This window comes from Sipha flava, unplaced genomic scaffold (assembly GCF_003268045.1).
Source record: "Sipha flava isolate LNK unplaced genomic scaffold, YSA_version1 299_pilon_pilon, whole genome shotgun sequence".
NCBI classification, from domain to species: domain Eukaryota; kingdom Metazoa; phylum Arthropoda; class Insecta; order Hemiptera; family Aphididae; genus Sipha; species Sipha flava.
The window spans coordinates 662,694-686,404 of NW_020272971.1; the positions used below are offsets into that span (position 1 = coordinate 662,694).

The 23,711-nt window shown below is 28.7% G+C and overlaps 2 protein-coding genes across 2 annotated transcripts in view; both read right to left on the bottom strand.

Annotated features, from left to right (window-relative positions):
- The window catches only part of LOC112685932 (tyrosine-protein kinase transmembrane receptor Ror-like), a 71,436-nt gene that overhangs the window by 416 nt on the left and 47,309 nt on the right, over positions 1-23,711 (bottom strand). The window contains exons 2-14 of the mRNA XM_025557992.1: positions 16,676-16,778; positions 16,556-16,599; positions 14,022-14,372; positions 9,410-9,479; positions 7,072-7,171; positions 2,019-2,255; positions 1,796-1,952; positions 1,474-1,713; positions 1,251-1,405; positions 1,026-1,182; positions 607-927; positions 394-529; positions 53-185 (exon numbers count right to left, since the gene is read on the bottom strand). Of these exons, the coding sequence (XP_025413777.1) occupies positions 53-185; positions 394-529; positions 607-927; positions 1,026-1,182; positions 1,251-1,405; positions 1,474-1,713; positions 1,796-1,952; positions 2,019-2,255; positions 7,072-7,171; positions 9,410-9,479; positions 14,022-14,372; positions 16,556-16,599; positions 16,676-16,778 (2,204 nt within the window). The remainder of the gene's footprint in view (positions 1-52; positions 186-393; positions 530-606; positions 928-1,025; positions 1,183-1,250; positions 1,406-1,473; positions 1,714-1,795; positions 1,953-2,018; positions 2,256-7,071; positions 7,172-9,409; positions 9,480-14,021; positions 14,373-16,555; positions 16,600-16,675; positions 16,779-23,711) is intronic.
- On the bottom strand, positions 3,688-4,487 carry LOC112685933. Its single transcript, XM_025557993.1, has one exon. The coding sequence runs from the start codon at positions 4,439-4,441 to the stop codon at positions 3,725-3,727; it is 717 nt and encodes a 238-aa protein (XP_025413778.1). The 5' UTR covers positions 4,442-4,487; the 3' UTR covers positions 3,688-3,724.

The window sequence follows — 23,711 nt, forward strand, 5'->3', positions numbered from 1 at the left end:
AAATATATAGTTAAAAACAATATAAAGTTTTAACAGAAATCAAAGTATTTACTTGTAAACCATAACTGTAGACTTCCCATAATACAACTCCAAAACTCCAAACATCCGATTCAGTTGTAAATTTACCATACAAAATTGATTCTGGTGGCATCCATCTTACAGGTAATAATGATTTTGATTGTACTCTACAAAAATTTTATTTTGGATTTTAAATCATGAAATGTGTCAACTAAATTCACCTAACTAGGCTTATTTTAATATCAACCAGGGTATACCTAATATATGTTGCAATTTTTATAAAAAATAAAGTTATAACAATACCAAAAATTATAAATATGTTTAAGTATGATTTATTTAATAAACTTAAAAATAATCAATAAGTAAAAATTATACCGGTAATAGTCAGATGAATAGATATCCCTAGACAGACCAAAGTCCGATATTTTTACTGTAAGGTTTTCAGCAACCAGACAATTTCTAGCAGCTAAATCTCTGTGTACATAATGATGGCCACATAAATATTCCATACCTAAAAAATATTTAATATAATTTTATAAAATTTACTCCAACAGGTAAAACTAGTAATGAATTACAACAATATTTAACCTGAAGCTATCTGTGTAGCAATATACATGAAATCTGCTTGATTTAATGGTGGGGCTATTGGAGAATTAGGCGAATGTGGTGAGCGAGCCATAAGAAATTCATGTAAGTCACCACCTGCCATGTATTCAAACAATAAACAAGCTGGTCGTGAGCACATGCCCACTAAGCAAACAACATTAGGATGTCTTAATTCTCCCATTAAATCTGTTTCACGTTTAAAGTCTGCTGCTGTCTTTGCACTAGCACCTTCTTTTAAAGTCTTAATAGCCACCATAATTATAGTACCCATATCATTAGGCACTTGACCTTTGTAAACTTTGCCTATTAAAATAATTAATACATACCAATGATTAGAGTTTATTATTATTATAAATAATGTACATAGAATTGAATATTTTAATTAAGAAAAATAGATTTACCAAAAGCACCTTCGCCAATTTCTTGTAAAAATGTTATTTCATTCAAAGCGTACTGTCTTACTTTAGAGTATTTATCTGATTTTTGACTTGACGCACTTGATCCAGGTATTAACGATGATAGTTCTAATCCATTAGTTTTACCCTTAACTATATCTTGCTGTAAATAACAATCGTACAAGATTAATATTAAAAATATATTATTTATATTAAGTTGTACATAATTACTTTTTGATTTGCATAAGGTGGTAATCTTCGTCGTATTGCTGAATTTTGTCGCTTTCTTTTTCTTCGAATGCAGCAAATTACCATTACCAATAGAACAATAAACAAACTAATACTAACTGTGCTTACAATGAATATTGGTAACTGAAGAGTTCTCACTAAATTGAAAAAATATACATTTTCAAACTAAACTATTCATTTGTTTATTTGAAAAATATCAACTTACTGCAATGAGGAACATCACAAATCACTTTTTTCAGGAGTCCAGTATCTGGCATTTCTATGACACACCAAGGTTCATTCTCTTCAGCTCCAGGGTTACGACAAAAGCGATGACCACCTTGAAGTTCTTTAAAACTAGAAGTCTTTACAAAAAACTGTTGACTCCATCGAACACATGTTAAATTTTGATATGATGATGTTGTTCCTCTATATGATACTCCAAGTCCCCAATAACATTTCTCATCTATAAAAAGAAATAATATTTTTTATTTATATAACAATTATATATATGTTTATAATTTATAAAATATTATGTAATATTTTACCTTCATTAACTTCTGGTTTCTCAATTCCAAGTTCAAAACAATTAGTTTTTGGTAATGAAGAACAGCTGGGAAAATGAACTACACGACCGAGTAAATGATGTTTTTTTGCAATTGCATATTCTTGACTACATATATCATTTTCCAATAGTTCACAGTCCTGTAAAACAACAACAATAAATATTAAATTATACAAACCATTATTAAACAAAAAAAACCAACCAACCTCTTGACAAATAAGTTTTGGCATAGGTGTAGTTCTATCATCTCTGCATAACGGATAAGCAGTATGACAAATGGAACTGTGAGCATATTTATTGCAGCCGGGTGACATATCATTAGAATGTGATATAACTTTAAAAGCTGAAGTAAGGTTTCCTTCAATAAGAGCTTGAGAAGTATTGGCAGGTATATATACATTTTTTCCTTGCAAATACTTTGTACAATGTGAGCCTTGGTACATCTAAAATCAAAATTATTATGGATATAGAATAACACATTTTTTTCTTTTTAATTATTTAATTTAGATCATATTTTTGTAAGGTATATAAAAAACTAAACAAACTATAAAAAAAACATGTTAAATTTTATTTCTAAAAATTATTTATACAGTTACTGTTTTCATTATAATTACAATAGCAAAATGTTGAACTAATAAATATAAGGTACATATATGACTACATATTGTCAATATTTGATATAATTATTTCCCAATGGCAAAGACCTATCATTATCATTTATCATTTTCAGAATCACTTAGTTAGCCATGGATAAATGGGTTAATTTTTTAAATAGATAATATCACAAATATTAATTCAGTTGTCAGTATAGACTTTGAATCCAAAAAGAATACACGTAAATCTTAATTTTTAATGCGAGGTAATATCGGAATATCATAGCTATGAGAGAAAACAATTATTAATTTAAACAAAAACTTAACTTTGACTGGAAAATTTAACTCAAGGAAAAATTGCTTAGTTCCCTTTTCTAAGCAAATTTCTTAAAAATTCAACAAAACGAACATAAAATAACTTAGAATTACTTTTACAAAAATGCTTAGAAAAATGTTCAATTAGAATTCAATAAATTCTAGAAAACGTAGACCTTTAGTAAGAAATAATTTTGATATTTAATTTGATAAAGTTGAAAAAAATATTTGTGAGTTTCAAGAATAAGTTTTCGATCTCTAAACTAACTGAGTTTTTAAAGAAAATATTTTTCCAAAAGTACTTGAAAATATTTAAATAACATACTTATTAAAGATAGTATTTCTACTTTAGTTGTGACTAAAGCAAGATACAGAAATTATCTTGATGATTGCATGATATTCAGTGTACTCATTGTATAGTATTCATGGTAAGAAATATACAACTTAACATTGAGGAATTAGTGTAGCATTATGGAAGTCATTAGGAATGTTATTCTGAATTTCTCTATTATAAATAACATTATTCATAAATATTTTCTTTAATACATTTAAATTAAGAATTGCAGTCACGGTCATTAAAAGGTTAGAAACCACTGTTCTTAATGTTTTACTTACAAATCATATGAAGTAAATAACACTTGAAATTTATTATATTATTCAAATTTGATCTTAGAAAAATAAATTTAATTAGAAATTAATATACATACACAAATTTTGGTTCAAAATTAAAAATTTGATTAAAATTACAAATAAACAATAGAAAAGTTGTAACTAAATCATTGTTCATTGAATAACAGGAAATATATAGAATAATGTTTTTAGTATTTAAACATCCTTATCATATTATTGAATAAAGAATACTAATAAAATACTACTATAAATAATAACTATTTATAATATATTTATTATAACTATTAATAAAGTTGAAATAAAAAACAAAATTTAAGAATAAAGTGGATTTATTATCTTTTAACTCACTGATTTAGAAATAACAACATTATTATTTAACCAAAACTTTCATAGGTATTGATTAAATACTTAATAGCGATCATATAATCTCGAAAAATCAAAGAATTTACAAGATGTCTTTTAGCAGTACTGCTTTCTTGTCGAACTTCATTTGGTATTGCATCTCTAGTAATATCATCTGGTTGTATTTGACTTTTAATTTCAATGGCATCATTGACTTCACATAATATTTGCTGTAAATTGTTCTTGCAAGTCACAAAGTTTTTTAAAAATTGATGTTCAGGGAAATCAATTTTTTCAGCATCTTCAAGTAATTTTTCTAAGCCAACTGACACCCGTTGTAATATTTCATAAGTAAATAATAATTCTTCAGGAAATGAACGAGAATTTAGAAATGATCTTGGTAAATCATCTTCAGCACTTTTTAGTAAGCGTGGAATCATCCAAGAATTATTTTCATTGGCCCATCTCTCATAATGATTAAAATAATCAATATTGAATGTTCTCATAATGAAGCAAGTTTTGAATGAATTAATATTATTTTGACTTTGTTTGGCCAAATTTAATATACGATAAATAATACTGGCATCACTATCGTCTTCATTATTATATGTGTCATAACCACAAGGGTTAATCCAAAACGGCGTATTATTTTTTGATGATACATAATTAGTAAGTGATGTACATACAACATTTGTCGAAAAAAAAAAAAAAAAATACAATGATAATAATAATATGGCATACATTGGCATGCATTTACTCACGTAACATGTTAAACATTTAAAATAAATCAAAGAACTGAACTGATGAATAAAAATACATTTATTTTATACTGATATTTAATGAATATTTAAAATTTTAAAATTCATAAAATGAGTCATTGAAAAAAAAGAATATGAAAATTTAAAAACTATAAGGTGTTTTCAAATAGACCAAATAATTTGTTTCAAATTAGTCAACTGTTAATACAGATGTTGGTTTATCTGTTTTATAAAAATTTAAAATTACACCTATTAGAAATAGAATATTTTAAAATTTCTATGAATACCAAATTTAGGAACATAATTCAGGATTATGTAAGAATGTGGAAAATAATCTAGATTAGCTTGCAAGATATAAATTAATGAATATATTTATTTTGTTTCAATATACAGCTTATAAAATCTTTTAATTTATATTATATATACTTTGACTAAACTATTTATCACAATTTTATGTTTATGTTAACAAGACTTATAATATTTTGAGTATTATGAAAATTCCTATATCAATAAGAAAAAAAATCGAGTTATCAAGTTTTTCGAGTTATAGCAATTCGACTGTATACATATATCAAAATATTAAGTAAGAATTGTTTTTAACACATATTAAGTTAATTTCTAGTTATTTAAAAAGGTAATAATGCATGAAAACAATTTATAAAGGAATACTTTGATTTGAAAAAAGATAACTTTTATTATTCTCAATAATCATAACGATATTAAAAGAGAAAACAGAGATAAAAATAACTATTTAATGAATAGAATTATTTTAAAAACTATCAGGGGGAATAAAAAAGTATGGCGAATAAAGGTTATAAACTCAATTTGGCTTATAAGCTTATTTTCAATGATATGGTTAATATTAATTTAAGTATTTGGTTTAGTTTCATATTTGTGTTTAATTTACTTTAATTTAAATATTTACTTCAATACTTTAAAAGTTACATTAATTTTATTTTAAACTAAAATAGTATATAAGACTGAATGTGGTGTTAACATATAATCAGTATTGTTGTAATATTATTATCATAATAAATACTATAATAATTAACTTGAATAAATTACCAATTAAATAACACCATTCAACAAGAAAATTATTAATAATTTAATCTATAATTACATAATATGAGTGTTGTTTTAAACCTCAAGCTAAATCATTTTACATTTAAGTTATATTTTTTTTAATTTGTGCTTTAGTATGAAATATACTATACAAGCGGAAATGAATAAAATATATCAGATTATAGTACAGTGGATTTTGCTTAAGGTGGACACATTGGGACCAAACCCATTTGTTCACATTAAGCTGTTGGCCATACAAACTAAATTTAATTCAAAAACACTAACATTTTTAATATTAAAAAGTTTTTATTTTGCACACAAAAGCCATAAAATTGGCAAAAAATGTTAAATTAAATGAATAAAAAAATAAATACACAAAATAATATTGGATAATATTATATCAGAATTAGGGATCCTAGATTTGTTTTATAAAAATAGGGGACATTTTAAATCATACCTATTTTTGAAATTCACATTTGTGTTAATTTGAGTAGAGGGTGATGGGACTTATGTTAACAATTAACATATTACAAAATTTAAATATGTGATGTTTGTTGTACAAATTCTTTGTAAACATTTGGGAGCTAAAATTACATTTGGCCTTGATGTAACTTTTCATTTTACTCATAGTTACTAAATATACTATAAAATAAAGTTAAACAAAATATTTGATACTTCAAACAAATATAAATTATGATTAAAATTGAAAATAAATAATTAGATGACTTGGCAATTTTTTTTATTTATAATAAAATATTATTATCATTTGATTTAAATATTATGACTTATCAATAGTACAAAATAATACAAAATTTAAAAAGCTTTATGATGCTTAAAAAATTTAATTTTTATAATAAGGTACATACGAAATGGATTATATAAAATATGGGATAAAATTTCTATTTTTATACTTGTGTCAGGACACCAGGAAACTTTATTCAAATACGGAACAATCCCGTAAAATATGGGACATATGGGATCCCTTATCAGAATACATAATTTTTTAGCCAATTTTTTCCTTGAGGGAAAGATTTTTTCAAAATATAGTCGAAAACATTCACAATCACGTGGAAATTCATGGAAAAACTAAAATGAATGTGGTCAAGTTAGGGAAAGAAAGCCACAAGTATGTCGTTAAATTTTATTTTTTTTATTGCTCTTGATAAAACTTCTATACATTCAATTGAACTCGTAAAAAAATCTCATTTAAGGTTTAAAAGTTAATGATTTTTATTACTTTTGATAAACACAATCTTATAAATATAATGAAACCCAATTATATTAGTTGTTAACACATATTCTAATGCTATGATAAATTAAAATTGCCCACATAAACCAAATTAAGTGTCCATATTATGTGATATTTTTTTAACTTTGTTAGCATACATTGGATTTGGGACCAGACCATTTTGTTCATATTAATCGGAGCCCACATAAGACGGAATCAACTGTATTTTACTAGGCACAGTGTTTGCTACAGTTCTTATAACAGTTAACAGTTACAAATCATAGGATCTAAAAAAAATCAAATTAAACATAAAAAAAAAAGTAAGACTTACTTGACATATCGGGTAGTGAAGTACTTGGCTTAGCTCTGGGATGCTCTCGAGAGGGCTTTGCTGTTCATTGAGTCCAAGATTAGCGTCGATTTTGGTCTCCCTTAAGCAAAAAAATGCAATTAAATTTTGCATAATTCAACAACAACGGTCAAATACCTTTTGGCAAGAGTTTCGGCGCAACACGTTACAAAGACAGTAGTTACTAGTATGTAAAAAAGGGGAAAAAACATTGTTATGCCGTGTGTGGGACAACACTAGAGGAAACTGACAAGTCTGATCTATATCTACATAAATGCTACTGAAAAAGTCTACGATTGAAGACTCGAAATCACGGTAATATCGCTGGACAAGTGGACATCCTAACAATAACAATAATCTTAGTGGTTAAAGCTTAATGACGTCCTGCAGTATCCCACCAAGACGTAAGTTGATACCGTTGAAGTGATACCACTAGAGATATTTGTATACATAACAACGCGCATGCGCTCAAATACGCTACCCATTGATCTCGTATATCTATGGACGGCGGCGAGGTATTTATAACGTCTTTGGCACCATCTTATCGGTAAAGCGGTAAATTTAAAATATCCTCCGCATAGTGGCGGATTTAAAGGTTCAAATGAAGTCGGCAAATTCAAAAAAAGCGCCTCGTAATAAATGTATCACTAACATTCTTAGCACCGTTTTACAAAGCTAGCTTATAAACGATATTACAGTTTGTATTATAATTTTTTTTTGTGGTAAAATTTAAAAATAAATTACAATTTTTTTGGACCTCAGTAAACAATTTAGGAAGGAGTTCCGTCGGAATTCGACGACTGAACAACCGTTAAATCCACTACTACCAATGCACCAAACCGTAGCAGCTATTAACTAAGATATACTCTTGCAGTATTTATCGTGGTTTCAGTACAGGTGTTGACACGCAAAACGCGTACATTTGGCGTTGCTCAAGTTATTAACAAAGTTTTGAATAGGCTGAAAACAAAGAGTTTTTCCCGGACGCCACATCATAAGTCGTCCGCAAACTAGAAAAAACGTGTGGAAGAGGAATGGTTCAGCACTCCAATCGTTTAATTTCGTTTCGAACGGTTCACCACATGATCGCACGGTTAACCAAGGGCAACGATCCACGTACGCCGATGATCGTTATTGGTACTCCACCATTCGACGGTACGGTACAGTCGTATAGAGAGAATAAAAGAACGGCCAGGCTATGAGAGTTAATCGAGTTAATTTAACAAACACACAAGTTAAGTATATGTGCATAACAATTGACATACAAAGATTGCTTATTTTCATCTTATATTTGTTTAGTAACTCCAGAATAAGAACCACATTACGAGGCAGCTCTATCACAACATTGTTCTCCCATTTTTTCTAATTTTTATGCTTAAAGATTGCAAAGTACTTTTTAATAAATATGAAAGGGTTTCACAACCCATTTTTTTCGTTCTATAAAAACCAATAAAACGTTCTAACACATTTAATATTTTATACTACAAGGATTAAAGTATAATAATAGCTATAACCACCTGTTTTGTACTTATTTTAAAATAAGATATGTTAAATATCAAAGGGGTAACTATCTCTCATAATTTATTCTAGGAGGAAAATTGCCCCCTTGCCAACCCCAGTTTTCGTCTATGTGCAAAGAGGTGACTTTCCGAACACGAGTCCACATGGTGTCAAACATGTAATCGTATTCCGAAAGATACAACGAAATTGACTAACCACGTTTCGGTTATGTTTTCGAACACGTGGTGTATTTAAATCTTGATAATAATTTGATTTTGATTTTAGAATTGACACAATGTGTTTTTAATAACCACTATATTTCGTCAATGTGTTGAAATGCGTTCGAATAGCTTATAACTTTGTGGGTAAAGATACATGGTATACATTCCACGCACACGGTAAAAACAATAAAAAAATAAAACTACATGATTTCCCTACTTCGTTCTAAACAAAATAAGAAAATAATGCCTTTATTGTTGTTGGTGTCATTACCGATCGACGGTTTACATGAAAAAACAGTTTTGATTCGCCCTGATTTCATATTATAATTTAGTTAAATATATTAATGCGGTACACTCGCGCTTTAACTCTAAAACTATGTTATCTATTATTCATCTAACTACGTGTATCCACCTATGTAAGCTTTTAGGCAATTCGGATTTATTGATTATTTCAGCGAACCCATCTTAAAATATTAACCTAACACATTTGAAGATGAAATCGGCATTTCACGATGAAACTAAACCTTAATTGCACTTTTTTGGATTCCTAGAACCCACCACCACTAACCGCAAAAAGACATAACCGACAGTCGACTTACCCTTCTAGCATAACTGGATATTGGTTTGAAAATCCGAAATGTGGTATGTCTACATTTGATTCATCGTGACCTGTAAAAAATAATACATTTTTGATTTAAAATACAATTAATGTAACTTTTGTCTCCATAACAAGCTTAGCTACGGAGACAATTTTTGTATCAATGTTAGATTTTTACTATGTATAAATATTTGTTTTAATATATATATATGTAAATATGCTACATAACTTATTAAATGAAAATAAATAAATAATATTTAACGTATACTTGCAACAATATAAAATATATGTGTTCATTAAATCGATGACACTATTCACTCGACTCGGAGTATAAGAAACGTTTGTTATAATTGTTTTTATATTTCACGTTCGTCATTTTAGACATGATAAACAAGCATCCCATCTCATATTGCGTATTCATCTAAATATCTCACATGTCGTGCAAAAATAATATATTATATAACCTACAGGTTAATATAATTGCAATGCGGTCTAGTTTAATATCTAACCCTGTTACACCAGTGTAGCGTTACAGTATATGTATACGTATTAGGTTTTCGAACTAACGACCGTATTTGTAATTAGTGAAGGGGAATAATTAGTTGCACTTAAACAGTTGAAATAAAACCTGACAGTATACAAACTGCTAAATATTGTCAATTATATCGAATGATGGGAAAAATGAATTTCCATACAATGGACACGAGTGGCCAAACGGAGGAGTAAAAAGTGATATTATTCGATAGGACAACATAACATCCAATAATAATAATTATATAATAATGATATAAGAACATAATAATTATTGTTCTGCTGAAGTATTTTAAAGAGTATTTCTATACGTAAAATATTATACATATACTACAAAACAATAATATTGATTTGAAAAAAATGTCTGTTATTTTATTCAATTTATAAGTTCAACGTTTCGTCGTATTTATTAATAACGTTAATATTGTTTCTCAACAAATCGATGAAAATGTTAACTGATTTTAAATGTACAAATAAAATCGTTAAAGTGATAGGCCAACAACATTGCACGAATGTATAACGATACAACGTTCAAGAGCCTCGAAACGTATCATTATTATTTTATTATAGTTATGTACATACATTTAAATTTTATTCAAGCCAACATATTGTAAATATTATATTTAATAATTTTGAGTTTTTTCTTATATACATATATATACATAAATATATATATATATATATATATTTATGTATATACATTTATACATTTTGAACTATTAAGGTTCATATTCTGGATCATAAAAAATTAGAAATCACGGTCTGTTTTCAAAATTAAATTGTAATTGATTATGAGAAAGGAGTTCAGAAGCAACGGGGAACACGATTGAAATATGCACCTCAGTACATTCTGGAAAAATTAAAATCGCTGATAAAGAAATGCTATCAAATAGAAGATAGTTTTTGTAAGATAAACAGAAGAAGTTGAAATGTATATTACTTTTGAGTATAGTTGGCGTTTGATCCCCGTAGCACAGTTTCTCGGGTTGAAAATTTAGATTTATCTAATTCGCATAGTGGTGATTTAATGAAAAATATGAGAACGGTCGGAAATTCAAGTTGACGTTTTATGCGTGTGTCTGTAACTTGCGTTTAGTAATAAATGATATTTATGGTAGCGTAAGTCGGTTATTTTGATATGGATGAGATATATTAAGAGGAACGTATAAATAGTACGTAAGTGCAGGGTCGGTGATTGTCATGTTTTGTTTGATATGATTCGCTGTCTCCATCTTTTTATGTGATCCGATCACCTTAATTATCGTTAAGTTTCTTAGAAAACTTGCAAATTAATATAGATAGAAAAAAGTGTACAGTTTTAAGCAGATATAAAATTTATTATTGGTTACACTGTTTTACACGGAATACTTATGATCCATACGAAAAACGAAATACGATAAGTTAATTTACGGACAGAAAATTTAAAGTGGTCGAGTTGCACGAGTTTACAGGAAGTTGCACGGTTACGTTCGCATTTTATTGGAATGTCATATTATATCTTTAGCGATTCCGACAAAAAAAAATTATGAAATCGATCATTGTCAAATCGATTACAATAATTTTCGTTCGCGCAGAATAAAACACGTTCTAATTTAGGTTTTTTTTTTATCCATTCCGTAAATTTTAATAACTATGTCTACATGTATAGTATGAACGCTACATAATTTCCCGTAGTCACTGGGTAGCTATCGAATCTTATTAACCGTAATTTTACACATTTTTCGTAAATGAACTAAATAAAATGATCACCGTAGTCTAGATTGAAAGTTTATGGTTTGTAAAAATAAACATTTCCGATAAGGTGGATTAGAACAATGCATAACTACGCCATTATGTACTGGAGAGAGTCAGTTGCTTCAATATTTTAAGAGGGAAGCAGTTGTTAAAACAACAGTTTTATTACCAACGCGCTCAGATCTAAAAACCAACAGACTTCATATAAACATACGTATAATAATCATATAAGTCAACAAGCATTATCCAGGATTAATAGGTTATTATGTATTAGAATTTTTCTTGCCTGACATTTATATATTATCCTATATGTTTCATCAAAATTATCAATAAAAATGTTTTTTTTTCTATATCATTTTATTTGTATGTTTTATAAAAAAAAAACGATTCACGCCGTACTACTTTAACCAAATTTATACATACACATCAATAATTTAATATTAATTAACACTACCAATGTAGTGATGGTAATTAAAAGAAAATTTCAACTGCATCGATTTAAGATGCGCGTGTACAAAGACATTTATACATAAGGGTACATGTAAAATGATTGGAATAGCTCTATTCGAACTTCTTCTTTTGGTACATATAATGCACAAGTATTTCTGATCCTAACGATTGCCGAATGTAAATAACATAAAACGCAGCAGTAGCGTAGTGGTATACTAAAATGTGTGTAAATAAAACACACACACACACACACACACACACACACACACACATTCGATTATTCCAACGGATTCGAGAGTTCGTTTCACACGCGCAGTACGTTCACTCATGTATGGTAGGTTATCCAGTGCGTATAATGAACTTGAATTAGTTCATTTAATTGTTAAAGTGAGCAAACTGTAAGTAATATACATGTAGATGTACAGTAGCAATAAGTCCAGAATTATTCGAGCTCAAAAAATAACTCTAGGCGTATTGCATTTGCGTATGTACATACAAACTGCGCACGAGTATTAATGTAAAACCAATGTTTAGCGCGTTATAAAATGTTCAACAAACAAAAATAGGTGGTATAAACAAATGTATTTAAATTTAATTTCGTTGACCGGAACACGCATAACTATAGTTCAATCAGACGAATGGGTTCGCGATGTATGCGATGTACTCAGTATGCGTTGTACCTGTATATCATAGACCTGTGTATCAGGATGTGCCTAAAACACTTTTGGATCCTATCTTAACAAAATGTGTAGTTATATTCAATTTAACATAACTTTAATTTGTTATTAAATACTGTGATATATTTGTCCCAATGAATATGTTTTCTTCTTTGAACTTCGTATATTTTTCTCAGATACCTTCAACTATTTATGATTTGTGCTTCTTTGGACAACTGTAGCTGTTTATTATCATAAGTTTTTGCAGGAAAATTTATTTTTATTTTTTCTATTACGAAACTATTATTCAAATATTTTTTATCAAATAGTTTAAAATAAATAACATTTGATTCGAGCAACAATAGATAAAATACGGCTCCTTACTGTTTTCCTTACTCTTTTTTAAGGTTTAAATTGTAGGGTCTCGTTTACAAAATATCGAGGAGTGTCCGAACATACCCGGAACCCACCCGTGCACACACCTATGGTAATAAGATAATGTTTTGTGTACTTAGTATTAACAAGCGTAATATATTCGCACTGTTCGATTAAAAATAATACGAATATACATTATAATAAATCGAGTTGTCCTGCGGCGATTCCGGGTCTATGTCTATTGTATACATGTTGATCGGTCGTATCGTTTGTCTTAGTTTGAAAGCGATTCTGATCGAAGGTCGGTGCACAATGTACACATGCACGTAAAAAAGTGGCACATATATCATGAGACTTTTGAACATCTTAGATCAAAAATAAAATAAATTAATTGCAAATATTCGAAAAGCGAATACATTTTTCTACAACGTTATTCGTTAACGAAAAATAAAAATCAAACGGACGACCCCATGAGGTTTTTTGGTACTGTGTAACATTTTTTAATATCATGGCACCGAAGAACATTTCAAATCGCAACAAACGTATCGATACTTGTAATACCGAAACGAATACAAACATTTGCTGCGGAACCGTCGGACACTTGCCAGAAAAATTAAACTGACGAGACCGAGACGCTTCGTATGATAATATTACGAAAACATAGGATACGATGGTGGTTTTCGATTTCGTAAAGCTTTTTGGGTGTGGATGCGAAAGCGTTCAAGAGACCATTATTTGCGCATATATAAAATGTTAGGCCTAATTATTATCTACGAACCGTAGCCCAACAGTCTTACGGCTACGACGATCGTTCGCATTGCACACCCGAACGCGCAGGACGTGCAATTGCATACGGATTGAACTTACTGAAAGGATTGATTTTGACCATTAGAATGGCGGTGGACTGGATCTTTTCGATGCCGTTGGTGGCCTCGCACTTGAAAAATCCCGTGTCGTGAACCTCCAGCTTGTTGATCCGTAACCGGGACCCGAGTCCGTTCTTGTGTCTGGACTGGAACCGTTTGACCGTCAACCGGGGCTTGGACTTCTTCTCACCCACCCCATTCCCGCCGTCCACGCCGCCGCCCACCGGTACCTCGTTCATGTACCACTGGATCCGGAGCGGTGGCGGTTCGCCGGTCACCTCGCAGTTAAGCTTCACCGATTTGCCCGAGTCCCTTGTCACGTTGTTCAGCTGTCGCACGAAATGCATGATGCCTGCAGCACACAAAAAAATAAAAATGCATCATGCACGACGATAAGGTAAATACGTACAACGCGTAACACGGCATGTTTACCGTTTGTTATTTTTATATAAAAAAGTTTTACAAATCTTAATGGGCGGCGATGAATATACACATCTATACACATTAGGATGCTTCTTATTTGACCGATGTTCGAATATCAATTGTGCAGCCCCTCCATTAGTTTTTAAAGAATGAAATTTTCATCAAAAAAATAAGAAAGAGAAATACTCAAATTATCAATTAATAACATTCCTGATGTTATAGTAATTTCGAAGCTTTGAAGACATGTTATTTGATATTAAGGATAAGAAGAATTATGTAAAATTAATATTTAATTAACTGTAATTTGAAAAACATTTTAATCAAGTTGAAATTAGATAGTTAAGATCGCTATACGTTATCTTTAAATACGTATGAAGTAATCGTGAGAAAAGATTAGTGTAATATAAAATAATTTGTATTGATGCGTGAGAACTTAAAATATACCAGTAATAATAATTTTTAATTAAAACAAATAAAATATATAATTGTTTTGTATTATTTTTGTGAAAAAAAAATCTCACAATCTACAATAATAATATCATTATATTACTAACATTTAAATATTCAATTAAATACTATTTTATACAGGGTGTTTCTGAAATGGTTGAGTAAATGCGTACTCTCTGGAATGGCCAAATGAAGAATCTTTTGAAATGGTTTTTCTATCTTAAAAACTTGGGGTTTATTTAATTATCTTTAGAACATTATTTCGAATCTGAAAATTAACACTTGTAAGACATTTTTTGTTACTTTCTCATAAGATTCGATATCTGACATCGATCTTGGGCTTTGAAATTTTCACGCTTGAGTTGCCAGGATCAAAATATGTGGTGCGACATATCGATATTTATAAGAACTCTGCAAGATAAACAAAGGTGATATTTATTTGTTGTAATTTCACATATCCGATTAATTAACAATGGTTTTCATTGAATTCAAATAAATTTTAATTATTTATGATTATTTTACAATAAAAACTGTGTTAATTAATCAGATATGTGAAATAACAGCAAATACATTTCACCTTCGTTTATTTTACAGAGTTCTCATACAAGTTGATATTACACCAAATTTTCTGATCCTGGCGACTCGGGCGTGAAAAACGGACGACAAACCCAAAATCACACATATCACATATTGCATCATATATCGATTCACACGAGAAATTTGCAAGAAATCTCTTAAAAGAATTACTTTTTAGATTCGAAATAATGTTTTAAAGATAAATAGATAAAACCAAGGTTTTGAAGATAGAAAAAAATTTCAAAAGATTCTTCATTTGGCCACTCCAGGGAGTACGCGTATACTAATTTCCTCAACCATTTCAGAAACACCTTATATATGCATAAACACTAATTAAAACATTAAAAACGCAGGAGTATTAATACATAATTGTAAACTATCATATCACTGGAATCTGGATTACCGTCATCAATAAAAAGGAGTGTGTATTTCGAGTATATTTATATATGTACAGATTGTATCAATAAAAACAGGTATTCTTATACGAGTTTTTAAGTTTTGAACATAATTTACCATTTGAATATATTTATAGAAAAAAAAACTATTAATTAACCTGTAACATAAATTAAGATTATAATATTTAATTGTACTTTTATATTACATTAATGTATTTAGCTTTTTAGCGATTTATGAATTTTCATATCATAATATTTTGTAGTAATAAATATTATAGGTAGTTAAATTAATAATTATTCAGAAAAGCTATTATACTAATAATTAATATCTTAAGCCCTGTAAATTCGGAAGTTGTCCTTGAACACAGATGTAATATTTAAAAAAAAAATAATTTAATTACTCATAAATTATAAATTAAATAAAAATATATATGTTAATCATTTCGGATTAAAATCATACATATCACAGTATTCTAAATTCATTTATTTTAAATTTACTTCATTTATTACAAAAGTTTATTTTATTTTCTAACTTTTTAAATTATTATTACTTAAAATTTTTTATACATTAACTAAATATATATGAATATAAAAAAATTAATGAGGTATCAACAATCAATTATAATATTTGTTCTAGATTAAAGTAAAAATTAAATAGGTAATATCTGTAGTTCATAGAAAATTATTATCTTACTTGATCTATTTCCTTTCGGTAAAGGTACGTCAATGTTTTCAGTTCTGTCAACAAAAATTAAATAATACATTTTACCATTGTAACCTCCTGTACTTATTTCAAGTATAAAAATCTTTTTACTCGTAAGCTACTGAGGAATTTGCATCCATATCGTAGTCATCATAATTGGAAATGCTACTGTACTCTTCAATATTAGGTGCTGGTTCTCCTTCATCCGTAAAAACTGTAAAAAAAAAAAAAACATCAAACTCTGTTCAGATAAGAAAAAAAACACTTGTATTATATTATTAATAAATGTATTGAATCGTGTATGCCTTATATATACAAATACGTTCCACAAATGCAATAAAAAAGCCAAGTCATACATGTATAACTGTATACAAAGTCGATACACATATTATAGTCGGTTTTATTACAGCAGGATTTAAAACGGGGATGGAAAAATAATATCCTCGATGGCTGATCCTCGAAACGATTCGCCCACCTAGGAAATCCACAGAGAAACGCGCACAAGTTATATTATCCACCTATACACACATGCACGTGTCGAGGTTATCGAAAATGTTAGTGGATAAATACTGTAACGTATGGCAGTGGTTCTTAAACTATTTTGTTCACAGAGCCTTAAAGATTTAAAAAAAAAATAATCACGGAGCTCCAAAAATCAGGAATATCAACTTTAAAGAGTACAACTCATGAAAAATTATATATCAATGATTTGCTCATTACTGTACTTTTTTTCATAATACGTATGCTGCCGTATGAATAAAAAGTATTTTATTCTATTTGAAAGATTTTTAAGTTCTAATGTTTTTTTTTTCATTTACCATAGAATATCAATATTTGGTTTGATGAAAAAAAGCTAATATTCATATCTGCTTACACCTATAATATATGTAAATGTAACTAATAGTTATTGGACTATAAAATAATAATTTAATGATATGTATTCTTAGAGCACAGAATGAGAACCGTTACAGTAACTCATGGTATCACATAAAATACATCGAAAGAACGCGCATATAAACACATACACATACATATGAAAATATACATAAGAAGTTTCTATTCAATCATGAAGTATATATGCTTTGTTGAATAGGATTGTTTCCGTACAGGGATGCAGTTTATTGTATGAAAACGAATAGTTTTTCCGGGTTTAAAGTATTCGAAAGTTCAGAAACCGAGTGTCAAGAAACCATTTTTAATTGAAAATACTTTACTTTTTGCATTGTGTAGCTATATTAAAATATATATTGCGCATTCTTCGAGCCAAAAGAGGTACTACACGTTGCTGGAATTCTATGCAAATTGATTTTAAAATTAAATACATATATATTTATTATTTATGCATTTATATTTCATACCAATAAAATGTGGATTTTTTCCCTGTTTAAAAAAGTTTGTTTTATGAATACAAGAAGTTTGAGCGGAGCGTAATAATACAATTGAAATGTTATATTAACTTTTCGTTTTTCAATAAAACTCACCGATTGTTTGTCTGTATTCGCAGATACCATTTTGTTATTTAGATGTAATACTCGGTTCGGTTAATTAAAAAATAAACCCTACTTGTTAGTTTTTCGATAAAATTTATTTTTTTTTTTTTAAATCAGTGATATTATGAAATAAGTTACAAACGACACAGTTCAGTGTTAAAATATTTCATTATTAAAAAAAAAAAAAATTATTTAAAAAAAAAAATATGAAAACGATTGTATAGTTGAATACTTTGACACCGCGTAGTTGATAAAAGACGTTTCCGGTTCAAACATAATAATATTATGTTATACGACGCGTAAAGTTCTAATTTCGAGAATTCTTCTGGGTATCTGCGAATTTTTCAAGATGGTACAAGATATTTAAAAAAAATCATTGTAATCCGATAATATAAATGAAAAAAATAAAGATGGAAAAGAGAACCACAACGAAAACGTCCACCCCGTTCTACACTCGTACGGTATACATCCGAAACCACACGGTTCTAACGGCGTGTCCAAGTGGCGTGTCCTTAACCAGGTGCCTCAACCGTCCTTTATAGAACGTACAATACAATGCGGACATTATGAATACATATATTATAATCCACTCCATCCATATTTTATCGGACATCTGTCAACGGTAGAGAAGATGCGCGTTCTGCTGCGGACATGCTACAACGCACGACGACCAGTGCACACGTCATGTACCCTATATATTTATACATGTATATACTACAATGCACCTACCAACCCGCGTGGTTATGACGGACACGCCGAAGAGTTATCAACACAATAATACGTAGCGAGTCTCTCGCGCGCACACATACACACACACACACACACACACACATACATATATATATACACACGTGTATACGAGTGTACAATGTAAATTTAATCTATATGCCTACACGTATACATAAAACAAGAATGCACACAGATACATACGAGTATTTTGTGCGCGTATGTGTTTTTAATCGGATGTATTCTCATGAATAAAACGAGGACAATACGTATCACGGCCCTTACGGATCGCACCCAAAGTGTATACCTACCTAACGTGGTTTAATTTATTGTACATAACTACAATAATAACCAAACAAGTGCGTGTGTGTGTGTTTGTGAATGGTGGTGAGATCATTGTAATTTACTTTATATAGTATCGAACCGAACTGAATGCGAGCATTGTACACGAGCAATTTAACGAAACAGTACAATGATACACTACAGGATAATGAATTATGAAACATGTGCTCATCAATATACCACGTTAATATTTTCTATGCAGATTTAGAATATATTCTGACTGAGAGGACCCATTGAAATAATAATTGTTCGAATCAGGGCCATCACAAAGGGAGCCCCTTTAGAGTCCAGATTGATTAGAAATACTCGACGTTACCCATTCGATTGATATTAATATATTATTTTTCTTTATGAAAATAAATTTAATAAATTTAACTTAAATTTATATGTATGATATAATTTTATTAAAATTTACATAGTATTTATACTATATATATAAAAATACTTCAAAATATACTACTCTAATTATGTATTTATTTTCAAATATTTGCTACCCACGTCTGCATCAACAGGAAAATGATCTATTAGCAATTTAAAATTAATAAAAAGTTACGTACGTTCGACAACAATACAGAACCGTCTGAATTATTTAATACTTATTTTCATTGAATATGAGTTGACCATAAATTGATTATTAAGTTGATTATAAAGAAGTTATAGCCAACTCTGCTGGAGAAAAACTAGGAAAAAATGTTTTTAATTTAAATTATGTAATGTAAGTGCCTAATAAATTAATAAAACTAAAATGAATTAAACAAAAAAAAATATGATGATCTTAATTGATTTAATCCTTTTCGATAAACCAAGCTATTATTTCCTATGGGTGTTTATAAATTATTCAGGAGTAAATTAAAGTAATTGGTAATGCATTGTTTAGAAGTAAATAATTCAAAATGTAATTCATTGTATCGATGTATTTTAATTACCTTGATTGATTGAGGTTCAAACCTTCGGAAAACTATATTTAACATTTTGCAAACTTGAAGAGTATTTTTTCATCATACTTGTATATTATTGTGATGTTTGAGGGACCCAGAATTAATTTGCCCCAAACCCTGAAAATCCTTAGGACGGTTTGGTTCGAAGATAAACAATCTTCTATGAGTTATAAATCTATAAAGATTCTTTTCCGCACTATTGTGCGTATTTTTCGTCGAAAAATAACAATTGGTTTTTTCTGGTAACGTCAATATGATGCCACATAGTTTTGTGTAGTACTCTTATCGATCTATAACGAGAAATAATAAGCTGTTTTATTTTTCTAATTACTTTGCCATTCCGGAGGGGTTTAATGATTAATTATTAAAGCGTTTGAATTTTCTTTAATGAGAAGGGTACCCGATAAATTCTTGAAAACATGGTTATTATATATGTATAGGCTATAATGGTGGTAGGTATACCGTTCTTAATACTTAACAAGTACTCTAGATAGTACAAGACACTAATACTGATTTTTCATCGTGTATATATATATATATATACTTTTTTTCAAAATTATGTGAGCACCATTGCATTTTACGATATCTCTTTCGTTCGTTTACATATTTGCTATACTTAAACAAATTATAATATTTTATAAGGGTCAAAAAAAAATGTCCTTCAAATATTTTCATCGAGTTCCTTACAAGTTATTAAATCTAAAGTTCTTTATTTTATATACAAAGCTTTTAAGGTATACAGAGCCGCTGAACCGTAAATTATATGACCTTTAAATAGCTTTTTCTGGTTTAAGACCCAGTGGCTAGCAATGTTGATAGTTTTACTTGCTGAATGAAAAATTCAATTGTTCTTGAATGGCTCAAGTTCATAAAATACGTAATAAACCATGTGCAAATTTTAATAAAACTATTTCCCCATAAAAAAAAGGTTTTTTCCTCATAAAATTAACTGTATAATATATTATATAATATGTACTAAACCTTTTAGATTTTTTGTTGAAGTATACATTTTAAATAAATCTTTGTCGTAAAAAATATGCGTGATTAAATTATAATCATGCGTAGGATAAAAGTAAAGGAAATAATAATTATGAAGGGAATATATTTTTTGAAACGTTGCTGTGCTTTGTTTTCCGAGGGTGCAATTATTTTTTATCGAGAGGGAACAACCGTACTATGTATATAGTTAAAAAATTTTTTAACAAAATACTAAATTATAAACGTTTTATTCGCATAAAATAATCCAATCACACGATGAAAATTATGTGCAATAGTATTAAAATGAAAAATAAATCATATTTATATGTGAATTAGAAGGGAGAAAAGTATAATAATAGTATATTTACCTATTTTTCTGAAATAATATTAATAATATAATAATTAACGCTAATAAAAAAAAAAAAACAGAAACTTATACAATATACATAAATATGATTAAATTGTTTATATTTAGAAGATACATCTGCAAAATTATAATATTTAATTAAATTTATTATTAAATTTATATTTGGTATATGTCAGTCCAAGCGATAATAAGGACCGGTACGGACAAACGATTAATGATCAATTACAGTAATTTATACAGTTAGTTATATGTATGTAAGGTAAGCGTCGTGTTCTTGCTATTGTAATCCGCGAGTGTATTATTAGTTATTTTTTTATATTAGTGTTTTTGCAGTAATTCGAACGCATTATGTTAAATTAATTTTAGCGTTTTTTAAGTGTGTTTTGGTAGTAACTTTTTGATCTACAACTAAATAACTATGTAGTATTTCAATAAATCAGGAATTTGTTTTGCTCATCAGTAAGTTTTCTATTGGAAACTCCTCCCTTTTATTTATTTCTAATATATACGGCAGTGCAAGTTGTGTGTATAAGATCCCAATCGCGTTCACACTTTTAATCCGTTTCGCCGTTGTTTCCAATTATAGTCGCACTCAATTATAAATATCGTTTTAACGGATAAATACTATATATACGGTGAAACTATTCGAACATACAATAGAATAGAAACATTTTTCATCGATCGTAAAATATTATTTCTATTTTTCGTACTCGACTGTCTAACACTTTATATGAAGAGCTGAGCATACGTGACATTTTAAAATTAACGCAATTTTTCGTTTTTAAAATTAAACTTTGTATGCATGTGTGTATGAGGTTTAATACTTTTTTTCTAAGTCATAATAATAATAAGAGAAAAAATAAAATCGAGTAGTCTCACACATCTTCAAAAACATACGAAAAATCAAACGTGAAATATAGAGTGACGTGTTTTCCGGTGGATTAAAATCGAACGTGTATGCGATACAAAAACTGAGCGAGCGACTAAGGGGAAAAAGAGGTTTCGAGAGTGAAAAAAAAAGCACATACAGTATATTATGTATATATGTGTTTATTATTATCTAACCATGTTTCAAGTAGAATTTATCTTGTTTGCTATTATTAATACATATGCACATGCACGTTATTATGTGTACATCTACGGTGTAAAATATCGACCCAGGTGAAGTCGAGTTGTGTTTTACACGCGTGTCATCAAGATATAATCGAACGGCCGTTTCTGTTATGTATGCGATAGAATTGGAATATTATAGGGCCCGTAGGGTTTTCAAATGCCGACTGCACACCAATATCGTGATTTATAAACAACAACATACATACATAAAACAGGAAATTATTTTACATCAAATCATTCTAAACAATTGCCATTCTGAACGAAGAAAATGATCTATCGGTCCATTACTCTTACTAGAATGTGTATTCGCTAGTGTTTTTTTTCCAACAAAATTTGACGTTTTTTTATTCAAGACTTTCAAATACAAGTTTATGTGTCCCAAATATATACGAAATATAGTTAATTATAATTATAATTTTACAAAAAACGTACATTACAATCATTTTTTAAGGTGTTTTAGTTTGGAATTTTTCAAGGCTCAACATTCTCAACATTGTTTAATGTTATTGATTATTTTTTGCAATAAAAACTTATAAAATTTCACAACGGAAATCTAAAAACGACATATAAATCGGTCATTCAAAGTTATAAACTACAACCTAGCATTATTTTAAATGGTAAATAATTTAAAAGAAACCTAGAGATAGCTTTGTTGGCTTTATTTTATAAAATTGAAACTTAAGTTTATATTGTACTTCCAAAATTATAAAATAATTAGTTCCGAAGTTTAGGATTTTAAATTTGAACACAAAACATTTGAATCATATTTTACTTTAACTTCTTGAAAAACTTGACACAATTTTTTTTCGTGAAAATTCAAATTATACAATACGATGAATTTTCCAAGATTTACAATTCGTTTTATCTAAGAATTTGTAATATGGTTATTCAAATATAAAATCCTGCAACAATATTAACTTATTTAACTAATTTAAAATTGTTCAACTTATTTGCACAGTCCTGAAGAATATTTTTTTTCACAATAAGTTCTTATGTAGTTATGTACAAAATTCGAACGTGTAATTATATATTATTCGACAATTTATCACTGCTTCCTGGAAATATAGACACCTGCAGCCGTCCGCAATTCAGCTCACGTGTCTCGTTCGATATCTGTATATCAATACGCGGTACTTTTTGATTTTGTACCATTTTAAATTTTTGCTCACATTTTTTTATTTTTTTTATTTTTT